Source organism: Lepisosteus oculatus, chromosome 11 (assembly GCF_040954835.1).
Source record: "Lepisosteus oculatus isolate fLepOcu1 chromosome 11, fLepOcu1.hap2, whole genome shotgun sequence".
Taxonomy (NCBI): domain Eukaryota; kingdom Metazoa; phylum Chordata; class Actinopteri; order Semionotiformes; family Lepisosteidae; genus Lepisosteus; species Lepisosteus oculatus.
Genome location: NC_090706.1, coordinates 19,608,398 through 19,626,916, shown reverse-complemented (window position 1 = coordinate 19,626,916; position 18,519 = coordinate 19,608,398). Strand labels below are relative to the sequence as shown.

The following is an 18,519-nucleotide window of genomic DNA, read 5'->3' as shown; positions in this document are numbered from 1 at the left end:
GGAATTTCCCTTATGGTTTTTACGTACTCACCCTGTGTCAACCACAGTCCCATGCCATGATTTCAGCAACGTGTGCTCCCCCGCCAATTGCAAGTCAGAAAATACCAAGCTTCTTTAAAGAAATGATTCAGGTGCGTGTTCAAGAGACACTCACTGGCATTACCAGATGCATACTGTTCTGTGAACGGAAATACATTCTTGTGTTGGTTTTGGCATTCTGGAACAGAAATCAATATTATGAAAATATCTTCTCTCCTTGGTATAGCATTATGGCTTGTCATATAATGCACATATATATGAATAAATCACCAGATTCTGACATTCACATTGATAAAACACAGAATTTAAATTGTACTGAGTTGGTCATAGCATTAGTTAGGACACAAAAAATAAATTTGCCAGTCTTTTCATTTAGTATAGGATTGAGATTTCAAGATCTAGAGGCTCCAGTCTCTCCTAGTCCCACATAGTCCGACTGCCCCTCAAAGGATACTCACTTAATCAAGAGTGTCTAATATATTGGCCAAGGAGTGCAATATTATTTCTCTTGCATTGATATGTTTATACCACATTAGCAACATCCTCCTATTATAATATCCTGTAGTCTATCTTTGCTTTCAATTTGTGTATTTTATGGTGTTGGATTAATATATAATCCCAGGAAGGCTTTTATTGCCATATGCTTGCTTTGCTGTGACTGTTCACCAGTTTGTACCCACGCTTCAGTATGATGGCCAACATTGTCTCTGGCTTTGCCTGTGCTTTATCTGGTCTATATTAACTGCATCTGTTATGGGTAACCTGTCATTTTGTCCTTTGTTGTCTTGCTTGTAATTGCAATCTCATCACCATACCTTTCATGTCGATTGAGTAAAATTTAAATGAATTGCTGTGACCCAGCAGTGCCTTTGCCAAAACTGCCTCAAAGTGCGTCACATTTTTATCTTGGTCTTAGATAACTAAAATGTTTTTTTTTTCACAATGGGACACAAATGAATTGTACGCATTGCAGGTACAAAGGTCCCACACCTCAGTTTGCTCTATGGAAATTTGATTACTCCCATTGTTACTTAAAGATTAGGCATTTAGGTCAAGGTCAAGGTCAATGCCATATAGGAGAGCTGAGGCTCATTGGGTCAGAGTTCATCCCAGTTATTGTAGAGTTAAGTTGACTGTATTGTATTGTATGCTGAGAACAAATGAGTGCCTCCCTGTTTTGGACTCAAAATTCCCCAAAATGGTGGTCCCCACTTTACAGCAGGGCTGACTAGAATCACTGAAGTACCTCACTTAACATACTGTACAACAGCAGTGTTCGCAGCGAGGACATAAAAACAAAATCAGTCTGTATATAAGCAGAGTATCATCGTCACTGAGAAGAAATGTAATCCTTTTTATTTGTGAGTCTCCTTAACGCTACAGAAACCAGCAGGAGTTCTGGCCCGATTATCCCCTGTGACTTCACCTGTTTTATTTATGAAGGTGACAAACTGTGGTAACAAACGTGGTTTAAATGTACAGGAAAGGCTCATGTATAAGCATTAGAAAGTGGGTGTACAGCTGGGTGAGAGTTCTCTAATTCTATAACTTCTGCTTCTTGTGCATGTAAAACCAAAATATTTTTAGTGAAAATAATGGTGGAAAAGGGCATAATGAGAAAACATGGGCATTGTTAATTTAAAATAAATTAGACAGCTAGAACACACTTATTCAAATGGACTACTTTTTTTGGAGGGGGGTCTTTTGGTGTTAATGTAAGGTTGGACATCTTTATACAACATCTAGAATAATATACGCAATATTATATATTCCAAAACTGGTCAAAATGTGTTTTTAGTTTTAGTTTTGTTTGTGTTACCTGCATTTCCATAAGGTGCCATATTTGTAGTAAAATGATTTGTGTGTCCATGTGGACATGTGATCGTGTGTAGTATGTTGTACACAGAAAACGATGTAAGGCGTCCTAAAAAAGCATTTAAATGCGGCAAGGCTCTGGCACTGCAAGCGCATTATACCGTACATACTCAATTACCACCGAACTTTCCCACCATGGCAACAGTGGAAACACTGTTTTTCTAACATGGCAACTGCTGAAAATCCAGAACATAACACAATACTGTCAGTGCAGGGACAAAATTTGGGAAAGGTCCTCATAAAAATACTAACTCCAAACAAACAGGTGATATTGGAGAATTGAGGACAATTTAAATCGCTTATTTTAAAAAATGTCTTGTATTTGTATGGCTAATACAGTGAAAAAAAAGTTTTATGTCATTTTTAGAGTTTCTTTATTTGCTGTAGTTCATTATAATCTATTTGTCTACATATGTTTTTTTGTCCTCTCCTCATCATGATCAGCAATACAAAAAGGGACCATTTCCACATTTAAACAAAGTCTTTTCTCCTGGTTAACTAATTTGGACAATAAGGCAGGAGGGGGCTCAGCTTAGGCAGCTTAATTTCATGCCTCTGCTCTTTTTTGATTCAAGATCAGACAGTTTATTCCAATTAAGGTAAATTTTTGGAGCAGGTTACCTTTCAAGAGGGTGAACTCTTCCCGAACAGAGTTGATTTCAATTTTTATCTTGCAAGTAAGTCATTGTATGGGTAATCCTTTAACTCTCCCCCACTATTTTTGTGTTTCAGCCTCAATCCCTTTTTTAGCCTGTGAGCTGAAGACTGTGGAGCCATACAAGCGTGGCTTTTTCTGCAAGGATGAGAGCATTGCCTACCCTTATCTGGATACAGAGTCCATCCCTGATGGACTTCTCATCTCTGGGGGCATTATCATCACTGGCCTGAGTGTGAGTCTCCATCTGTCACAATCCTGTAGCTCTTGAGACGTCCACCTCTTAGCGTTTTGAAAATGTTAGAAAAGTTACAATATTTGAGTAATGTTAAATGAGTACAAATGCACTTGTCTTATTCTGTGTCCTATTCTTCTTACTACCTTGCTCACTTTGTCAGGTGCTTACAAGATTTTTACAATCTGATTCGAAGTTCCCCACAAAGCCTTCTTTATTGGCTGTTACCTTAAAAAAGAGAAAGACATTACCTGCACAGATCCCTCATCTTCAAATCGGTGAAAATCTGTCTCTTAGAACAACACTACTTTATTTACTGCTGCAGGTTTCTGATTATCATTCAGCCCTGTGACTCTTTATTTGAAATTGAATATCTCTTATTATATATCCACCCAATCCACCCCTAACAGCAATCAGTCATCAGTGCATGATTACTAGGGAAATTGCTGTGGCAATCAGTTACTGACATGAGGCTCAAACTGACAAAAATGGACCATAGAACTCAACCCGTACTTGAAGTGAGTTTCCTTTACAGGTTGAGGCATTTGGTAGCTTCTTAAACTATTTTTGACGTGACCCCATTCATTTCTAATGAATATAGAATGAACAAAATCGCACACTGCTGCAGCTCGTGCTAGTACTGAAGATTGTGACATATCCTGTTACCTCACTGTGCAGGCAGTAGTAATGAAAGTGACTGGATATTGTAGACCTAAGAGAGAACGAAGGCTCAGCTCAGGCAATCTCTGTCTGGTCCTGTGTAGGCTCAAGCTTAGTAAATGAAAAGAATCAACTCAAGTTGGGAGACGACAGAATCCAGGGGATGAATTATAAAGGGCAATTCTGATTGATACTTTTTTCAATTTTAAAAGGATTAGATTCAATTGAGTCAAACTGTTGTTTCAAATTAGAGGATAAAATAACTCATTGGGGGTGGTTTAACAACTGATTCTTAGGTCAAAGAAAAGTCCAATTTAAAAGCAAACAACATTGCAGTGGCAGAATCACATTATATATATAACACAGTGAGCAGTGTTGGGCTGAACGGCCTGTTCTTGGCAAAAAATGTAACTTTGTTAGAGCTTGTTTGAAGTTTGTTGTGCTGGGGTTGATAGTGAATGTGCTTAGCTTTATGGCTGTTTTCTTCTCCCTCAGATCGCTCTGGGTGAGTGTTACCGGGTCCGATACCTCAACGTGAAGTCACGGGCCTTCATCACCAACCTGTACGTGTCTACGCTGTACAAGGAGATTGGCAGCTTCCTGTTTGGATGCTGTGTGGGTCAGTCCCTCACCAACATGGCCAAGCTCAGCGTGGGGCGCCTGCGGCCCAACTTCCTATCGGTGTGCGGCCTGAACTACAGCAATCTGAACTGCACAGAGGGCAGCTATATTGTTAATTTTGAGTGCCCATCCATTAAAAATAATGAGGAATACGCAAAGCTGGTGACAGAAGCCAGGTCAGCACCTCTTCACGTAATATATTCTCCTATCCTTATGTCTTGTACTCATGGAAATTTCATTAAATGATCTTTCTCTGTCAGTTTGTCATGCTTTTCACACAGTTAGACTATTAAAGTGATGAAATTAGCATCCTGTGTATAACTTAAAAACACCCACTTGAAATACAACTTCGGTGTTAGTGTTACAGCTGTATCTTCTTAGTTTTCAGAACTGAGCTGATGCTATAGCTACATCTCTTAGCTGATGGATTTCAGCTATCTTTGCATGTGTGAGACTCAGAGACAATTATCGCTGTGTATATATAGTGGAGTAAAAATGTAAGAACAGCTTTTGACCATTCCTCTTGGAATTCATAACATAGTAGTCAGGCTGCAGGTAAAAGTTTAGTTAAGATTTCCACTTCCTGGTCAATGTTACTGCATGGAGTGTTTAGTGGCTGCAAAATCTCCTTTTTTTCTCTTGCAGGAAGTCCTTCTACTCTGGACACGCCTCCTTCGCTATGTACACCATGCTTTACCTGGCGGTGAGTCTCTTTTCTGCTCTCATACACCAGCCTCACTGCTTCAACTAGAAAAACCCCTCTGTGATCACAGTCTTCACAGTCCCTTTGTTGCTCAGTCTCTGATTGTATTGATCAATGTATCAACCTCAGTATTGTTTCTCAATAGTGTATCTGAATGCACTCAATGTTTTTAACTGTAGCTCTCAGCTTGGAAAGCTCTGTGCTGCCTATTGGGTCTCTCCATGATTTGAGTGACAAGATGTTATTGTTCCACCTGATATGTAAAAATGGTCTTAGCATTTGGCTATGTTCAGGGCACAGGACAGAAATAAATCCCGGTGATGGGAATTTTAATATTCCGAAAACACACAGCGAGCTGCTTTCAGCCAGGTTTTGCTCTGGAACTAAGGAGGAAACCTGTTTGGAGAATTTCACTGCACTAAGTAGTACTACACAACCGAGCTGTCATGGAAGTACTGATGTTCTGGCTATATGAAATCAATTCTTTAGAAACTTTTTCTGATTTGGAATTCATCTACTGGATTGTTTCAGTAGGCGTATTGTGTCCAAGCAGTTAGGAACAATGTTGAAGAAGCACACACTAAACAATGAGGAATGTAATTTTTTATTCTTTAAAAAAAGTTATTTGGATAGCATTATCTCAGACTTCAATTAGCTGAATAAGCCTGTCTTTCTGTGATAGCAACATAACAAAGTTATAGTGTTGCCCTTGCTCACTTTTGAACTCAAAACTGTATAGAGCAGGGGCCACAGGTCCTGGTCACCAGGTTTGATTCACTACTTTACATCATCAACAGCTTCAGCTCTTTTGAGAAACTGGGCTCCTTAAGTCTCAACTGGCCTAACTGAACCCACTTCTGGGGTCTTAAGCTTTAAAAGGTTTAGAAAATACGCTGGGTGCAGAACTGCACTAGAAAAGCTTTGAGTTACAGTCATCTTCAGCTGTGCTGCTTTGCAGGTTGTTTAGTAACAGTAAAAATAATTGTTGATTCACATGAAAGCATTAGTAATGCTCAATAGGTTGTTCCTGATTTCTTTACTTACTGGTTTCCAAACACAATAACCGATTGTGTACATTAACAGCCCTGTGTGTCAACTTTAAGCTCTCATCTTAAGATGGAAACTTGTTGTAATTTGTTTGATACACTGGAGATTTCCAAACAACAGTATGAAGGTTTCTGTACTCTTTAGTTTGTCTAGTAATGCGTTTTCATCTGCAAACTGCAGCAGTAGTAATGTTAGCGGCTAGCTGAATCACGGTTTGCACCTAACCGTGACTGACGAGGATGTTAGGAGTCTTGGAAGTGTTGCTTGATCGAGTTTAAACACGGTGAGGTGTGTAGAACGCAGGAAAAAAAATGTTAGCTAATGGGGCAATCAAAACCTGCAAAGCTACCAAGATGGAATGTAGCAGTGGATTAGTGTGCTTGAAGCTCAATTCTCACATAATCTTGACTTTTAATGAGTTCTCCTTCTTCACGCCAGGGAAAGGAATTTCAATTTTCTAGGGGGAAGAACTCCTCTGCCAGGCCCTGAAGCTGCCAGAGCTACATTAGGGCTCCAGAATGCCCAGAATGTAGCCTTGACACATCAATGGGTTTAAAAAGAAACTCAACACAATCATCTATAAAGAAGCACTTTCTAAAAAGGCATTTGTTAGAATCCCTGTAAGAAAAAAAGTCTCTTACTTTGGTAGCAAGAACAGCTACCAAACCCCCCCACCCTGGACAAACAGAGCCATCTTTGTTGGGAGACGTGCAGGCTGTTGGCGTGGGGCAGGGATGGGGGATGTCAGCCCCGCTGGGAAAGACAGACGGGCCTCTTTCAGAGACTTGCGGCTCTGTCTGTTGGCCATTGTGAGAGAGGGAGGCCATTGCAGGGGTGGGTGGAGGGGATCAACCAGGCTTTAGAGTGACACTTGAGAATAGCGAGTGAGGTTGGAGTCATTCACAAAAAGCTGGGTCACCATCTCTACCTCTCCTTTTTTTTTCCTTCGCAACTCTCTTTCTTTTCCTTGTCTGTCTTTTCTCTCTTTCTCCACCTTCCTGTCTTTTCTCCCCTGAATTCCTTTTTCTTTTCTGCTCCCTGTGTCCTATTTCTTTAAGTCTGTAAGAAAACCGAACGGTAGGCTCAGCGTGACGCCACGTTTAAAAGCCTTTGAACAAATTGGAGACGATAGCGTGACATTTCACCTACATTTTTCCACCACTTCTCTTAATCTGATGTTTTCTTGCTGGATTCTGACATTACTTCATTCTGCCAACTGTAGCAGATTTTGGAAGATTTACTACAGGCACTACTGAAGCAGTAGCAAGAAGTAGAAGATGGTTTCCTTAAAGAGAAAACTCACATATTGAATAGTGGAAGGTGTACCTCAAAAATGTCTCTCCCCTTGTTCCCAGTGCTGTTTTCCCTTAAGGAAACAAAGAGACACAAAACACATTGTTAATCATTAGACTGTGATGTGGACTTCTTAATATAAAAGGGTTCAGAATGCATTTTACAATTTCTTGGTTGTTTGAAAGAGTGCATTGTAAAAGCATTATTTATTCATGCTATGATTAAGCTTGCATTAGTCCGGAGTAGAAAGAGGTAGGTCACAAAGAATGATGCAGTCATGCTTTGAAACACCCCAAAATATGTACACGTTCGCATTTTCCTCAAACACAGCTCGGCCATGAATGGCCTATTGTTCCTGGCAAGCCAGTGGCACGCAATGTGAACGAAAGTAACTGTTCGCTGCTCTGTGGGTATCCTGTCTGTGCCAGGGAACCCCATAGGAGAGCTCAGCCATACAACTGAGCCAGAGCTCGTGAGGAGTTGGGGCTGTTTTATTATTTGTGGGGTGGAGTGGGCAAATAGGGGCTCACTCACAGCATTCACTTCTTTCTGGAGGTGGCTTCCCAATCTTCCAGGGATGAGGAAGGTTAATCTTTCATGATCTGTGTCCCTTTTCTCGTTTCTGGGCTGTTGTCCTTTGGGGGAGGGGTGTCAAGCAAGCTCCTCTGGGAGGGATTATGGTGATCCTGCTAGCATAGTCTGTTTCTTTATATCTGTCAGAAACTGGGGGTGGGAGGTGCACTGCATTAAAAGCTAGGCATCTTATCGTACCCCCCACATCAACTGTGTAAAACAGGATCAGGGATAACATTTTCGAATACACCAAGAATAGATCATATTTAAACATGTCTGCACCCCACCTGTGTATGTTTTTCCATAGCTAGACTATTTAATGTATTCAGACGCTTTGTTCAATGGTTACAGTCAACACTTAAAAGGAAAATTAAGGGGTTACATTTAGCTTAAGCTGTGTTTCGCAGCTGTAGCCTTAAAGATTCCTCTTGAGAGTTAGTTAAGAGACACAGCTGAAAAAGAGCATACAAATTAGAAAAAAAGATGTTTGGCCATCTCCAACTTTATTTGTTCATGTGGATAATGTGCACCTCTTTTTTGTGTAGTAAGTTAGGCTGTGGCTCGACACGAGGAGCATCTTTATTCAAAGGGTTTTGGGAGTGTGGAACACATTCCCCAGCCACATGTTAAAGCTGATAACCCTGGCTACTTTCAAGAAATCAATGGATGGGATCCTATTAAAAATTCTACTATAATATATTATATAATCCACTATAAACCAAGTGATCTACATGGACCCAATGGCCGCCTCTTCTCTGTTACCATGATCTGCTACAGTATCACTCCAGTTCACAGAAGGCTTGTGCAAGACGTTCGGCCTCATGATGACAGTACATTTTTGATAAAGGGACAGACAACCTGCTTCAATACCATATAAATTATAATTCTGTAACTTTATAGATAAAGTGATTGTATATTTTTAACATGGCTTTAATTTTTTAATTATTTAAACAGCTGGTGGAAATGTCTTTTCTGGCTGTACTGCTTTTGTAAGGTGATTCAAAATGTCTCTTTTCTCGAAATGTTGATTTGGAAGAAAAATGAATACTAAAAATCAGCATTTGTCACTCTTCCATTTGCTATGCAAAAGAGAGCAATAGATTACACACGAAGTTAAAAGCAAGTACAAGTGACATTTTGCAGAGCAGCTAGGCCCAAGTCTAGGGTCTGAAAGTTCATGAGGAGGAGTTTTGGAAAACCAAAGTTCACACTTACAACAGAAAGGGAGACCACAGAAACACCAACGAGGTAAAGGTTCAGTTTCAGCCAGACACACTTACACTTGCAAAATGTGAGCGACGGAGAAATTGCTTGGAGTGTTCTATACATGTCCTGATTTAGGGACTGAGCCTGAGTAGCCATGCTTACATCAGCACCTCTGTAACTTAACACTCACCAACGCCTCCTGCATTTCCTAATCACAAGGTTGAGCTTTCACTCACATGTCCTTTAACTGAGTCACATTCACTTCCCAACCTCTAGACAGGATATTTACTGTAACTGAAGCAGGTGTGATTTTCTTATCAATCTGGGAAAGTAATTTCAGTGCAACCTTTATTCTCCACATAAACCTATCGTTTGGGTAACACTACATTTACAACCACAGTACTTATAAGAATAGATGGAATGTACAGTTTAGTGATTTCGTGTCCAAAATTGCTTTGTTGGGTGGATGTTAATGTTCCTTACATTGCTAGCAGATATTTTTGTCTGCCTTTACAATGCTTCAGCATTGTCACACAGATATTTTGGACTGCCTTGGACAGGAATGATCTACTTGTGTCATGTTGTGAAATCTCTCAAAGCCCGTTTTGTAATTTTGCTGAGTTATGAATGCGTGACAAGCGGGGGAAACCAGAATCAGTGCTGTGGAGTGTGGCATTGATGGGAGGCAAGTGTGTGATGCGTTCAGGCTGCGTGCTGAACTCTGCCCCAGCCCTCTCTGTGTGTCTTGGCAGCTGTGGAGCTTCTAACATGTGACCTAGCTGGGGTTATCAGCACCACACAGGGATGCGGCTAAGTATATAATACAGACTCAGTTGGACCCTGCCAGAAAAGCAAGCAAGGGCACAGTCACCCTGGCTTGTTGGGGATGGGTGTGTTCATGTTTGTCTGTGAGGGTGTCCTTGTATGATTTTCTGCACCCAAACTTTCTCATTCGCTTTGTTTAATAAATTAATGCAGCCCTTCCTCCTCTCCCTCCCTTTCTCTCAATCCTAACTATTGTTGTCATGGTCTTCTCTTCGGTCAGCATGAAGCATGTACAGGTGTCATTTTTTAACTAAACTCAGTCTCTTCCCTACCCCTATCTCCAGTCTCACTCAGTGATAAAACTCATCAGTTTTGTCATCTGTGTGATGTAACATGTTAATACCAACAGTCTAAAGAAGTAGACCTGAAGGTTAGGGAAGTAGCAATTACAAATATTCAGCTGTTTTGCAGCAGGCTTTATTGTTTTCCTGTAATTTACAAATAGTTGTTTACTGAGTGACTGATAGAGAAATTTCTTGTTTGTATATCACCTCCTCCACTAGTGTTTGCATGTTATGCCACTGAGCTGCTCACCCAGAAAAAGCCCTTTGATGACCTTGGTGGCCTCTGGTTCAAATCCAGGTTGTGCCTTGGACTGACTAATTGGTGGTCCCAATTACATGCTTCTGCTTAATTGGCAGAGAGCTACGAGATTTAGGCTGGGGTGGAGACTGTGATTAGTGTCTTCAATATGAGCTCTGTCAGACCTCTGCCCACTGTTTGTGTTCTGGGTCTTGTTGTGTTGAGCAATTTTTGCCCACAGTTTCTGCTTGTTTTCTCCTTTCGTGGGCTGGTATGGAGTTTGTAGCAGTACTCTGAACTGAACAACGATTGCCACTTCCAACACAGTGGTGGTAATTATCAGCTTGTTAACACGTTTTGTTACCGAGAATTGTGTAAAGTCATATGAGAAATCCCTTTCCAGATATCAGTGCTGAATGCTGCAGAGGACTGCAGGAAGGCTGTGGGCTTGCGTGGCTTCTGCTCCTCACTTCGATCAATGAGTCTTTCCATCTCTGCTAGAAGGCGAGCTTAAGCATCATGTGGAATTCCTGGACCTTACCCCTGTGTCTTTTCTTTCCCTTTCTTACAGTTTTATCTGCAGGCCCGGTTCACCTGGCATGGAGCCCGCCTCCTGCGCCCCCTCATGCAGTTCCTGCTGGTGCTCCTGGCAGTGTACACAGGGCTGACACGGGTGTCCGACTACAAACATCACCCTTCCGACGTGCTGACTGGCTTCCTGCAGGGGGCGCTGGTGGCATACTGGGTGGTGAGTGTCTGTATATGGAGGCTAGTTTGGGTAGGGGGGCTCTTTCAGCTTTTTTGCTGTCATAGGATAGATATCTGGAGGCACGGTAGTGCAGTGGTTATAACTGCTGCCTCACAGGGCTGGGGCCCTGGGTTCAATTCCCCAGGGTGTTGTCTGTTTGTAGTTTTTATGTTCTCTGCGGGTTTGTGTGGGTTTCCTCTGGGTGTTCCGGTTTTCTTTCATAGTTCAAAACATACTGGTAACGTTAATTGGCTTCTGGGACAATTGGGCCTGCTGTGTGTCTGTCCTTTGATGGACTCGTGTCCCATCCAGAATGTATCCTGTCTGGAACCCATTGCTTGCCGAGGTAGGTTCCAGCTCCCCTGCAACCCTGAATTGGATAATACGGCCAGATAGATGACAGCAATTTTCAAAAATTCTGCCCAACCTATACCAGAGTGTGAACCACTGCAGAGATCAGTAAAATAAATTATGTCTTACCGGGTGATTGTCAATGAAACACTTGATTTGAAAGACATGGCAAAATTAAAAAAGTGCAAATTCAGTTCCTGCAGAAAAAAGACAAACATATTTGTTTTGGAAAACTAGGTGGGATCTATTTGCCAGTGTATAAAATGAAGCAAATCCAATTCCACCTGCCTGGATAGGCTCCAGCTCTCTCGTAACTCTATATTAGATAAAACAATTACAAAATGGATGGATCAGTGGATGGAAATCCAATAGAAAAACAAAAAAATGTTTTGAATATCATCCTATAAATATACGTACATTTAGAGGGGGCAGATCAATAAACCTCCAATTAAAAAACGAGGTCCAATTGTTCGATTGATCAATTGTTCTGGAGCATGATGGGTCTTTCTGCCGTCTCATGATTGTACTCTTAGTAATCGAGAGATCTGTCCCTGCCGGTGGGACTTTTGCATGGGCGATGTGGGCCTTCATGTTGAAAATGAGGTGGGTGGGACTTAACACCTGCCAGGAAGCTCCTGTGCCACAACACTGGAGCATCTCTCTAAGCCCAAGTAGTGTTAGACAAGTGCCAATTTCTAGTTCTGTATTTTAACACGGCCTTCCTCCTAATGCTTTGGACCTTTCTCTGTTGTTTCAGGCCTTTTATATCTCTACCATGTTCAAGCCTCCAAGCCAGGAAACGACTGAGAACGTCAACTCACTGGACAGTCCAGTGTCCAGCCAACAGACTGTATGTTAGCCCTGTGGAGAGACAGAAGGAGAGATGGAGAAAGAGGAAGAGGAGAGTGAGCGCCATAACCACACAACAGACTTGTATGTTAGCACTGTAGATAGAGGGAGACAGAGTAAGCCCTAGAACCTACTGAGCATGTGAGCCCGACTTGGAGAGGGAGGAGAGGAGAGGGGGAGGCAAGACAAATGAGGGAACAAGAGACTAAAGAGGGGGAGGAAGGAGGAGGAGGCCTTGCATCTATCTAGTGGACATGACTTAGCAGCTGGGAGAAGAAAGAGAGGAGAGAAGAGAGTCCGTCCATCTCGCTGTGAAAGGGGGGAGAAGAGAAAGTGATGGAGTGTGCGGAGGCGAGGGGGTAATGTTATCTCCCACACTGGGAGAAAAAGGGGCAGGCTGGCCACTCTTCTGCTCCAGAGATAAAGAGTGCTACCTGTTGCCTGATTGCTCAGAGGCAATGGTCCTGTTCACAAAGCAAGAGGACACTGTGCTGCCTTTGTAGCAGCTTCTTACTGTTTTCTGCAAAGGAAAGGGGGTGTCGGTATCCAGTGGCCTCTCAAACAAACAGTGCTGACAGGGTGATGTTACTTTGGGCTCCAGCCATGCTGTGAGCTTGTCATTTTGACTTTTATGTTGAAAGACAGTCAGAAGTGCTCACTTTTTTCTCCATCCAATCGAGTAGTATCCGATAAGAGTGTGCTTTTTGATGTTCAGAAATCAGCAGACCAATGGAATACCATTTGACAGACAAACTCCCCAAAGATGCCACTCAATGTCAGCCTGTTGGACTAGCAGCCTGTAGTGCATTTGATGATGTTTATCTGCCTGTGAGGAAACAAGTGAGACATTCCGTGTTTCCAAGCCAATTTACCCAACATAAATTAGGGAGGGGCAAATGAACTTAACTGAGCTATTTATTTGAAAAAGAAGAAGTCAAATCATCTTCCTTTTGAAATGTTAATCAGTTGCTAATTTTAGAGCACGATTCCCTGTAGCTGCCTGCCTCTGTAATAAAACCTCTCTGCTTGTGGTATATGGCTGAGGTACCACAGGCACTGAAGTGCCTTCCTCATAAATTTTAAATGTATATTTAAAATGTAGATGTAGATTTTCAAAATAGCTTTCCTTATCCCACCTGTGCTTAGCTTTGTGAACACGACCAAGGGCTTTTTTAATGAACTGAGTTCTAAAGCACTTTTATCCAATGAATGAAAAGATTCAAAACAATGACCAACTGACTCTGCAAGCCTACTGAGCATGAACTCTGGAGCCAAGGTGTGGAACGCCTGTCCTGAAAGTGACGTTGTAAACTTCAAAACTTCATACAAATATATAAATTTATATATAAATATATGTTCTATTTTTTACAAAAGGGTCTTCTAGCTCACGCTGCTAACTATTATTTTTTTAAATAATCCTATTGTTTTGTAAATAAACTGAGTAAATCAGTACATGATAAACAATATTAAATAATAATAACCACAAACCTCTCCTAAATAGTTAGGAACTTTTTAATTCTATATTTAAAAAAAATAAAATTAGACTACCTACTCCAGATAAATTTCAACCCAGGGCTATTCTTCATCTGAAGTGCTAAATAAAAACCTGCCCTTTTCCAATATTACAAGACCATGAAAATGTGTTTCTCAGATACAGACATATATAATGTACATGCAGCTCAAAGGTCTTTGAGAAGAAGCTGTTCAGAATAGAAAAGATTGTTAGATATCATCATCATAACATTTTAAGCCTTACATGTTTTTACTTTGCTGCAGGGACATGCAACAGCAGTGTTTTCTGAAATGGGACACTGTGGCCTCTGACCCCAATTTGCTTGCTCACTGATCTATTAAGCAAGGGCAGACAGCGCTTGATCAGCACAGGCACTTATCTCCACTCTATAATTCTGCTTTCCAGTGGTCTTTCCACTGTCTGTTGCTTGCATGCACAAGCCCACCAGAACAGTATTAAGTGTTTGTTGCTGATTGGAAATTATGTTACAATAGCCTGCAGATCCCCACCCCAACTTCTCTTTGTGCAAGGTCTGAAGGGGGCACTCCCAGTCCAAGTCCTTGTCTTTGGACATTTTTTTGACACTCAGCCTTCCTTGTGTTATACTGCCTAGAGAACTGCTGCATTGTTATATGCTGTTGGTGATGCTTTTGTTGTACTGCTTGTGTTGTAATGATGATACTCTTTTCACAGGACATTGTTTTGGGAATATGGAATTAAGTTTGGAACTAGAGGCTGTGTATGTTATCAAAGGGTGGGACTTCCTATTGGCTTGACTAGTTAAGGGGCTTGCTTACAGTGCAAATTGACCCTTATAACTCAGATGTCACATTTTCTAGCTGTGACCACACAATGGCCTGGACACTGCAAGAGCTGACTGGTCTGCACACCTCAACTCCTGGCACCTGCTGGATTAGAGTTGTTAGAGTTAGATTTGTGGGGAAAAAAAGATTTTATTTGTCATTTGCAAGGAGTAATCGTTTTTGCATTTTGTGCCCACCTCATACAGATACAGTAATTGTGAGCCGGCTCAGTTTACTGGTACATCTTCTGTGCTGCAGGGGGGAGTAGGAACCTGTGCAAACCCTCTTCTGAAACATCTCAAGCTCCATAGTGCCTTATAGGAGAGTCAGCACTGCATCTCCCATTGGGGTCAGTGCGTGTTACCCTAACTACCCCATACTGCAGGAGCACTCTACCATGACAAAGCCTTCAGGTTTATTGAAGTCCCCTTGAATAGACTGTTGTTTCATATAGCATTTTTGTAAAAAAAAAGATGAGGCAATCTTGGACTGTGATCTTCTAATCTGTCACTGATATTTAAACATGCACACATTGGTTTATATATGTTGTGCTTTTCATAGTTTATACACAAACATAAATTACCCCTTGGGCAGTGTATTGGAATCAATCCTGCATTCTCCACTTTCAGACGCCAATAATAGACCACTATTGCAAATCTCCTCAGTGTGGAGACTGCTTTTCAGAATCACACATTCAATCCAAGGATGTAGATTGGGGGGGGTTAGTTACTTTTAAAGAAAAATGCATTTCTTTGATATACAAACTGTGTTTCTTTCTTGCACAGGGCTCTTGTATTTATATTTTCTCAAAGTGCATAATGTCTAAAACTCCATTAACGTTCATTCAGTGATGGAAAGATCTTGCCAAGGGGCTTTTAATGTGAATGTTACAAGACCTTTTCCGGGTTAGTTTAGCTTCCTGAGTGACTACAAAAGCCAAAGCAATCCTTGCCAGGGCTGGAGAGTGAATGCAATTACCTAGACTGTGTTTTGTCTCTAAGTGAGCATCACAGCATGATTTTCGGGGAAAATTCCAGCCCTTGTTCCTACCTGGATAGAGGGCAGAGATAGAGGCAGAAACCCAGGTCAGATCCAACTTGGAACTTTCCTCAAACTCACAATGGAAAATAAGATATTTTTAGATCCACACAGAGCAGCATAGTGACCCAGGGGTTAGCATTGTTGCCTCGCAGAACTGGGGCTCTATATACAGAATATATTTTATATAATATATTTCTCAAATCACCTAGCAAAAGCTGTGACTGAATCTCATTCTGGTCTTTTTCTTTTTGAAATAGGCACACTTGTACCTTGGATTAAACAAGCAGCTATGCAGTCAGTAAAATGTATAAATGCAATGTGATGTGTGTAACTGTCAGTAATGGCACTTGAAAAAAGAAATAGAATTTAAATTCCAGACCTGGGGAACTACATTGAGTTTGCATGCTCTCCTCGAATTTGTGTGGCTTTCCTCAAAGATATACTGCTAGGTTTATTGGCTTCTGGGAAAATTGGTCCTGATGTCAGTGTGTGTACATGTTTGTGTGCGACTTGTGATGGACTGTCATCCCGACCCCGACCCCGAAATGAATTAAGTGATTGGGAAATGGGTGGATGCATAATCCACATAGTCCAGTTCTGTCTGAGAACTGTTCTGTCACCCGCATAGTTCTTTTAAATGCATTTGTAGGAGGAACACCACAGAAATATATATATAGTAGTAGTTCAGGTGGGTAGCTGCGTCAGCATGCATAGGCTGCAAAGGAACTAGTTATAGGTTTATTCCATGCTGAAAAAAAGAAGAGAGAAAAAAGAGGTGACACCTGAAGAAGGCTCCACGGCCGAAACGTTGTGTTTTCTCTCTTCTTTTTTTCAGCATGGAATAAACCTATTACTTGCATATATATAGTATAGTGTAAGCAACCCGGTACAGTATCTCTGCTCTGGTGCCTATTAAAGCGAATCACAGGTGTGCTGCTGTTTCCCGATTCCCCATTTCTGATAGATACAGAATATATTTTATGGAATATATTTCTCAAATCACCCAGCAAAAACTGTGACTGAATCTCATTCTGGTTTTTTTCTTTTCGAAATAGGCACACTTGCACCTTGGATTACACAAGCAGCAATGCAATCAGTCAAATGTGTAAATGCGACGCGCCATGTGTAACTGTCATTAATGGCACTTGAAAAAAGAAATGGAGTCTTTTTTCCTCATGTCACCAATCAGTATTTTTTTTAACTGTTTTGTAAATTTCTCTTTTTTTCTTTAGATTCAATGAATGTAAATAAAGCATTATACACTGCCCGAGCTTTGAAAGTATTAGTCCAATCACAGATATGCTTCAATCAGGTACTGTGCATTTCAGTTGTTAATGAATATAGAGACTGAGCCAGCTATAATAAACTAGAAAAGCTATATTTATCTGTTGTGTTGTTTTTTGTTTTGCTCTGTAAAAGAAAGGGAGGAGCGAGCTAACCACTGTATTCTTTATTGTCTATGTAAAACAATAAAATTGAATGTGACAGTTTTTAATCGCTGGGTCTTCTGCTCATTTTGTTCCTTTGTCTTGTGTGTTTCAATGGCAGAGACTTGTGTTAAAGAGGTTGCACAGCGAAATCTGTGCATGGCTGTGGGACGCACTAATCACTAATCTGCATGTTAATGCCTCTCTAGTTTTCCCAGCAGTGCCCTCAGGCTTCTCTAGCAAACTGTGTCACGTCAGGTGAGCTGAGTGTGAGAGGATGCTGGAGAGAATCCAGACTGCATTACATTGGTAACAACATTCCTGAAGAGAAAGGGAGAGAAACAAGATGAAATTGAGCCATTTTAAGCTCACTTTGGGTCCTGACAGCAATGATTTTGAACAACGGGGACAACCATCCCACAACCCTTTGGACCAAATCAGAATGTTTCACTGTGTCCGAGGGGCAACGCAAGTTCACTTCTGTCAGAAAAAAACATGGAGACCACTTTGATGGTCCTGTCAGTTGCGACACACCCAGTGGTTGACATGGTATTACAAGTTATGTGACCTAATTGGGCCACATGAAGGGATCGGAGAATAAGTATTGACTCGAGTTAAGGTAAGATCTACCACATATCATAAGATATTTTGAAAGTTCTCTCTTAAATATTAAATGAGGCCTAACTGAGACATCAACTTTGACCAGGAACTCAGTTACACCTCTTGGGGACAGAGGGGGCACCCAACCCAATTCAACCAAAATTGAATTGGTTTGGGTGCCCAAAAAAATGAACACATTCTGCTTTACTATCATCTTCCATTGTTTAGCATCAGTGGCTGCATCTCCAGCCAACAGCTGTATGTACAAGCTCTTCATCGAGGAATACAACAGTATATAAAATAGCAAAACAAGGCTGAGCATCTGGACATATCAAATTGCGGAGTTTGTTTTTCCAAACATTGCCTTAAGCTTCCCTGAAAGTGGGCCCATTTCCCATTTGAAGTTCTCCAGGAGATGAGCTGCAGCTTGGAAAGCTCCATGTGAGAACTTAAGCCAGAAGAAAATGGATTGTTTGGCTGAACTGGCTGTGCTCGTCCAAAAAAAAAGCACACACACGCACACACGGTGCTGAATTTTTGACACGAGTTTCAGCTGAAGGAAATTCCCCCACCAGCTCGGAGATCAGAGCTCTACTGGCACAGCACAAGGGTTTGCTGAATCATATGCAATGGACATGTCAGAATCCCGACTAGCTGATGAGAAATGTTTCAGTTGGTTATCATACTTCCAGGAACACATACTTGCAGGAACACATGCCTGGCCTGCGCAGGGAGTCTTTTTTAGATGGTAAATTTTTGCAGTTGGAATTTGCTTGTATTACAAAAATGTTCTCCCTGTCTTTAATTGTTTCCAGGTTGCTCCACGTTTGCTGTGCATGAAGCCCTGTATGAATGTCTCAGTGAAGCAGTCATTTTCAGGAGAATAAGGACAGAAGGGAAGGCAGCGGGAGAGATGACCATCACCTAGTCCTG

At 41.3% G+C, this 18,519-nt stretch overlaps 1 protein-coding gene across 2 annotated transcripts in view; it reads left to right on the top strand.

The window, feature by feature from the left end:
* Positions 1–17,054, top strand: part of ppap2d (phosphatidic acid phosphatase type 2D) — a 50,425-nt gene extending 33,371 nt beyond the window's left edge. For both annotated transcript variants that reach the window (XM_006631660.3, XM_069195913.1), the window contains exons 2-6: positions 2,647–2,804; positions 3,960–4,261; positions 4,731–4,788; positions 10,826–11,002; positions 12,111–17,054. In XM_006631660.3, the coding sequence (XP_006631723.1) occupies positions 2,647–2,804; positions 3,960–4,261; positions 4,731–4,788; positions 10,826–11,002; positions 12,111–12,212 (797 nt within the window). In that variant the 3' untranslated portion in view covers positions 12,213–17,054. The remainder of the gene's footprint in view (positions 1–2,646; positions 2,805–3,959; positions 4,262–4,730; positions 4,789–10,825; positions 11,003–12,110) is intronic.
* The last annotated feature ends 1,465 nt before the right edge of the window (positions 17,055–18,519 follow it).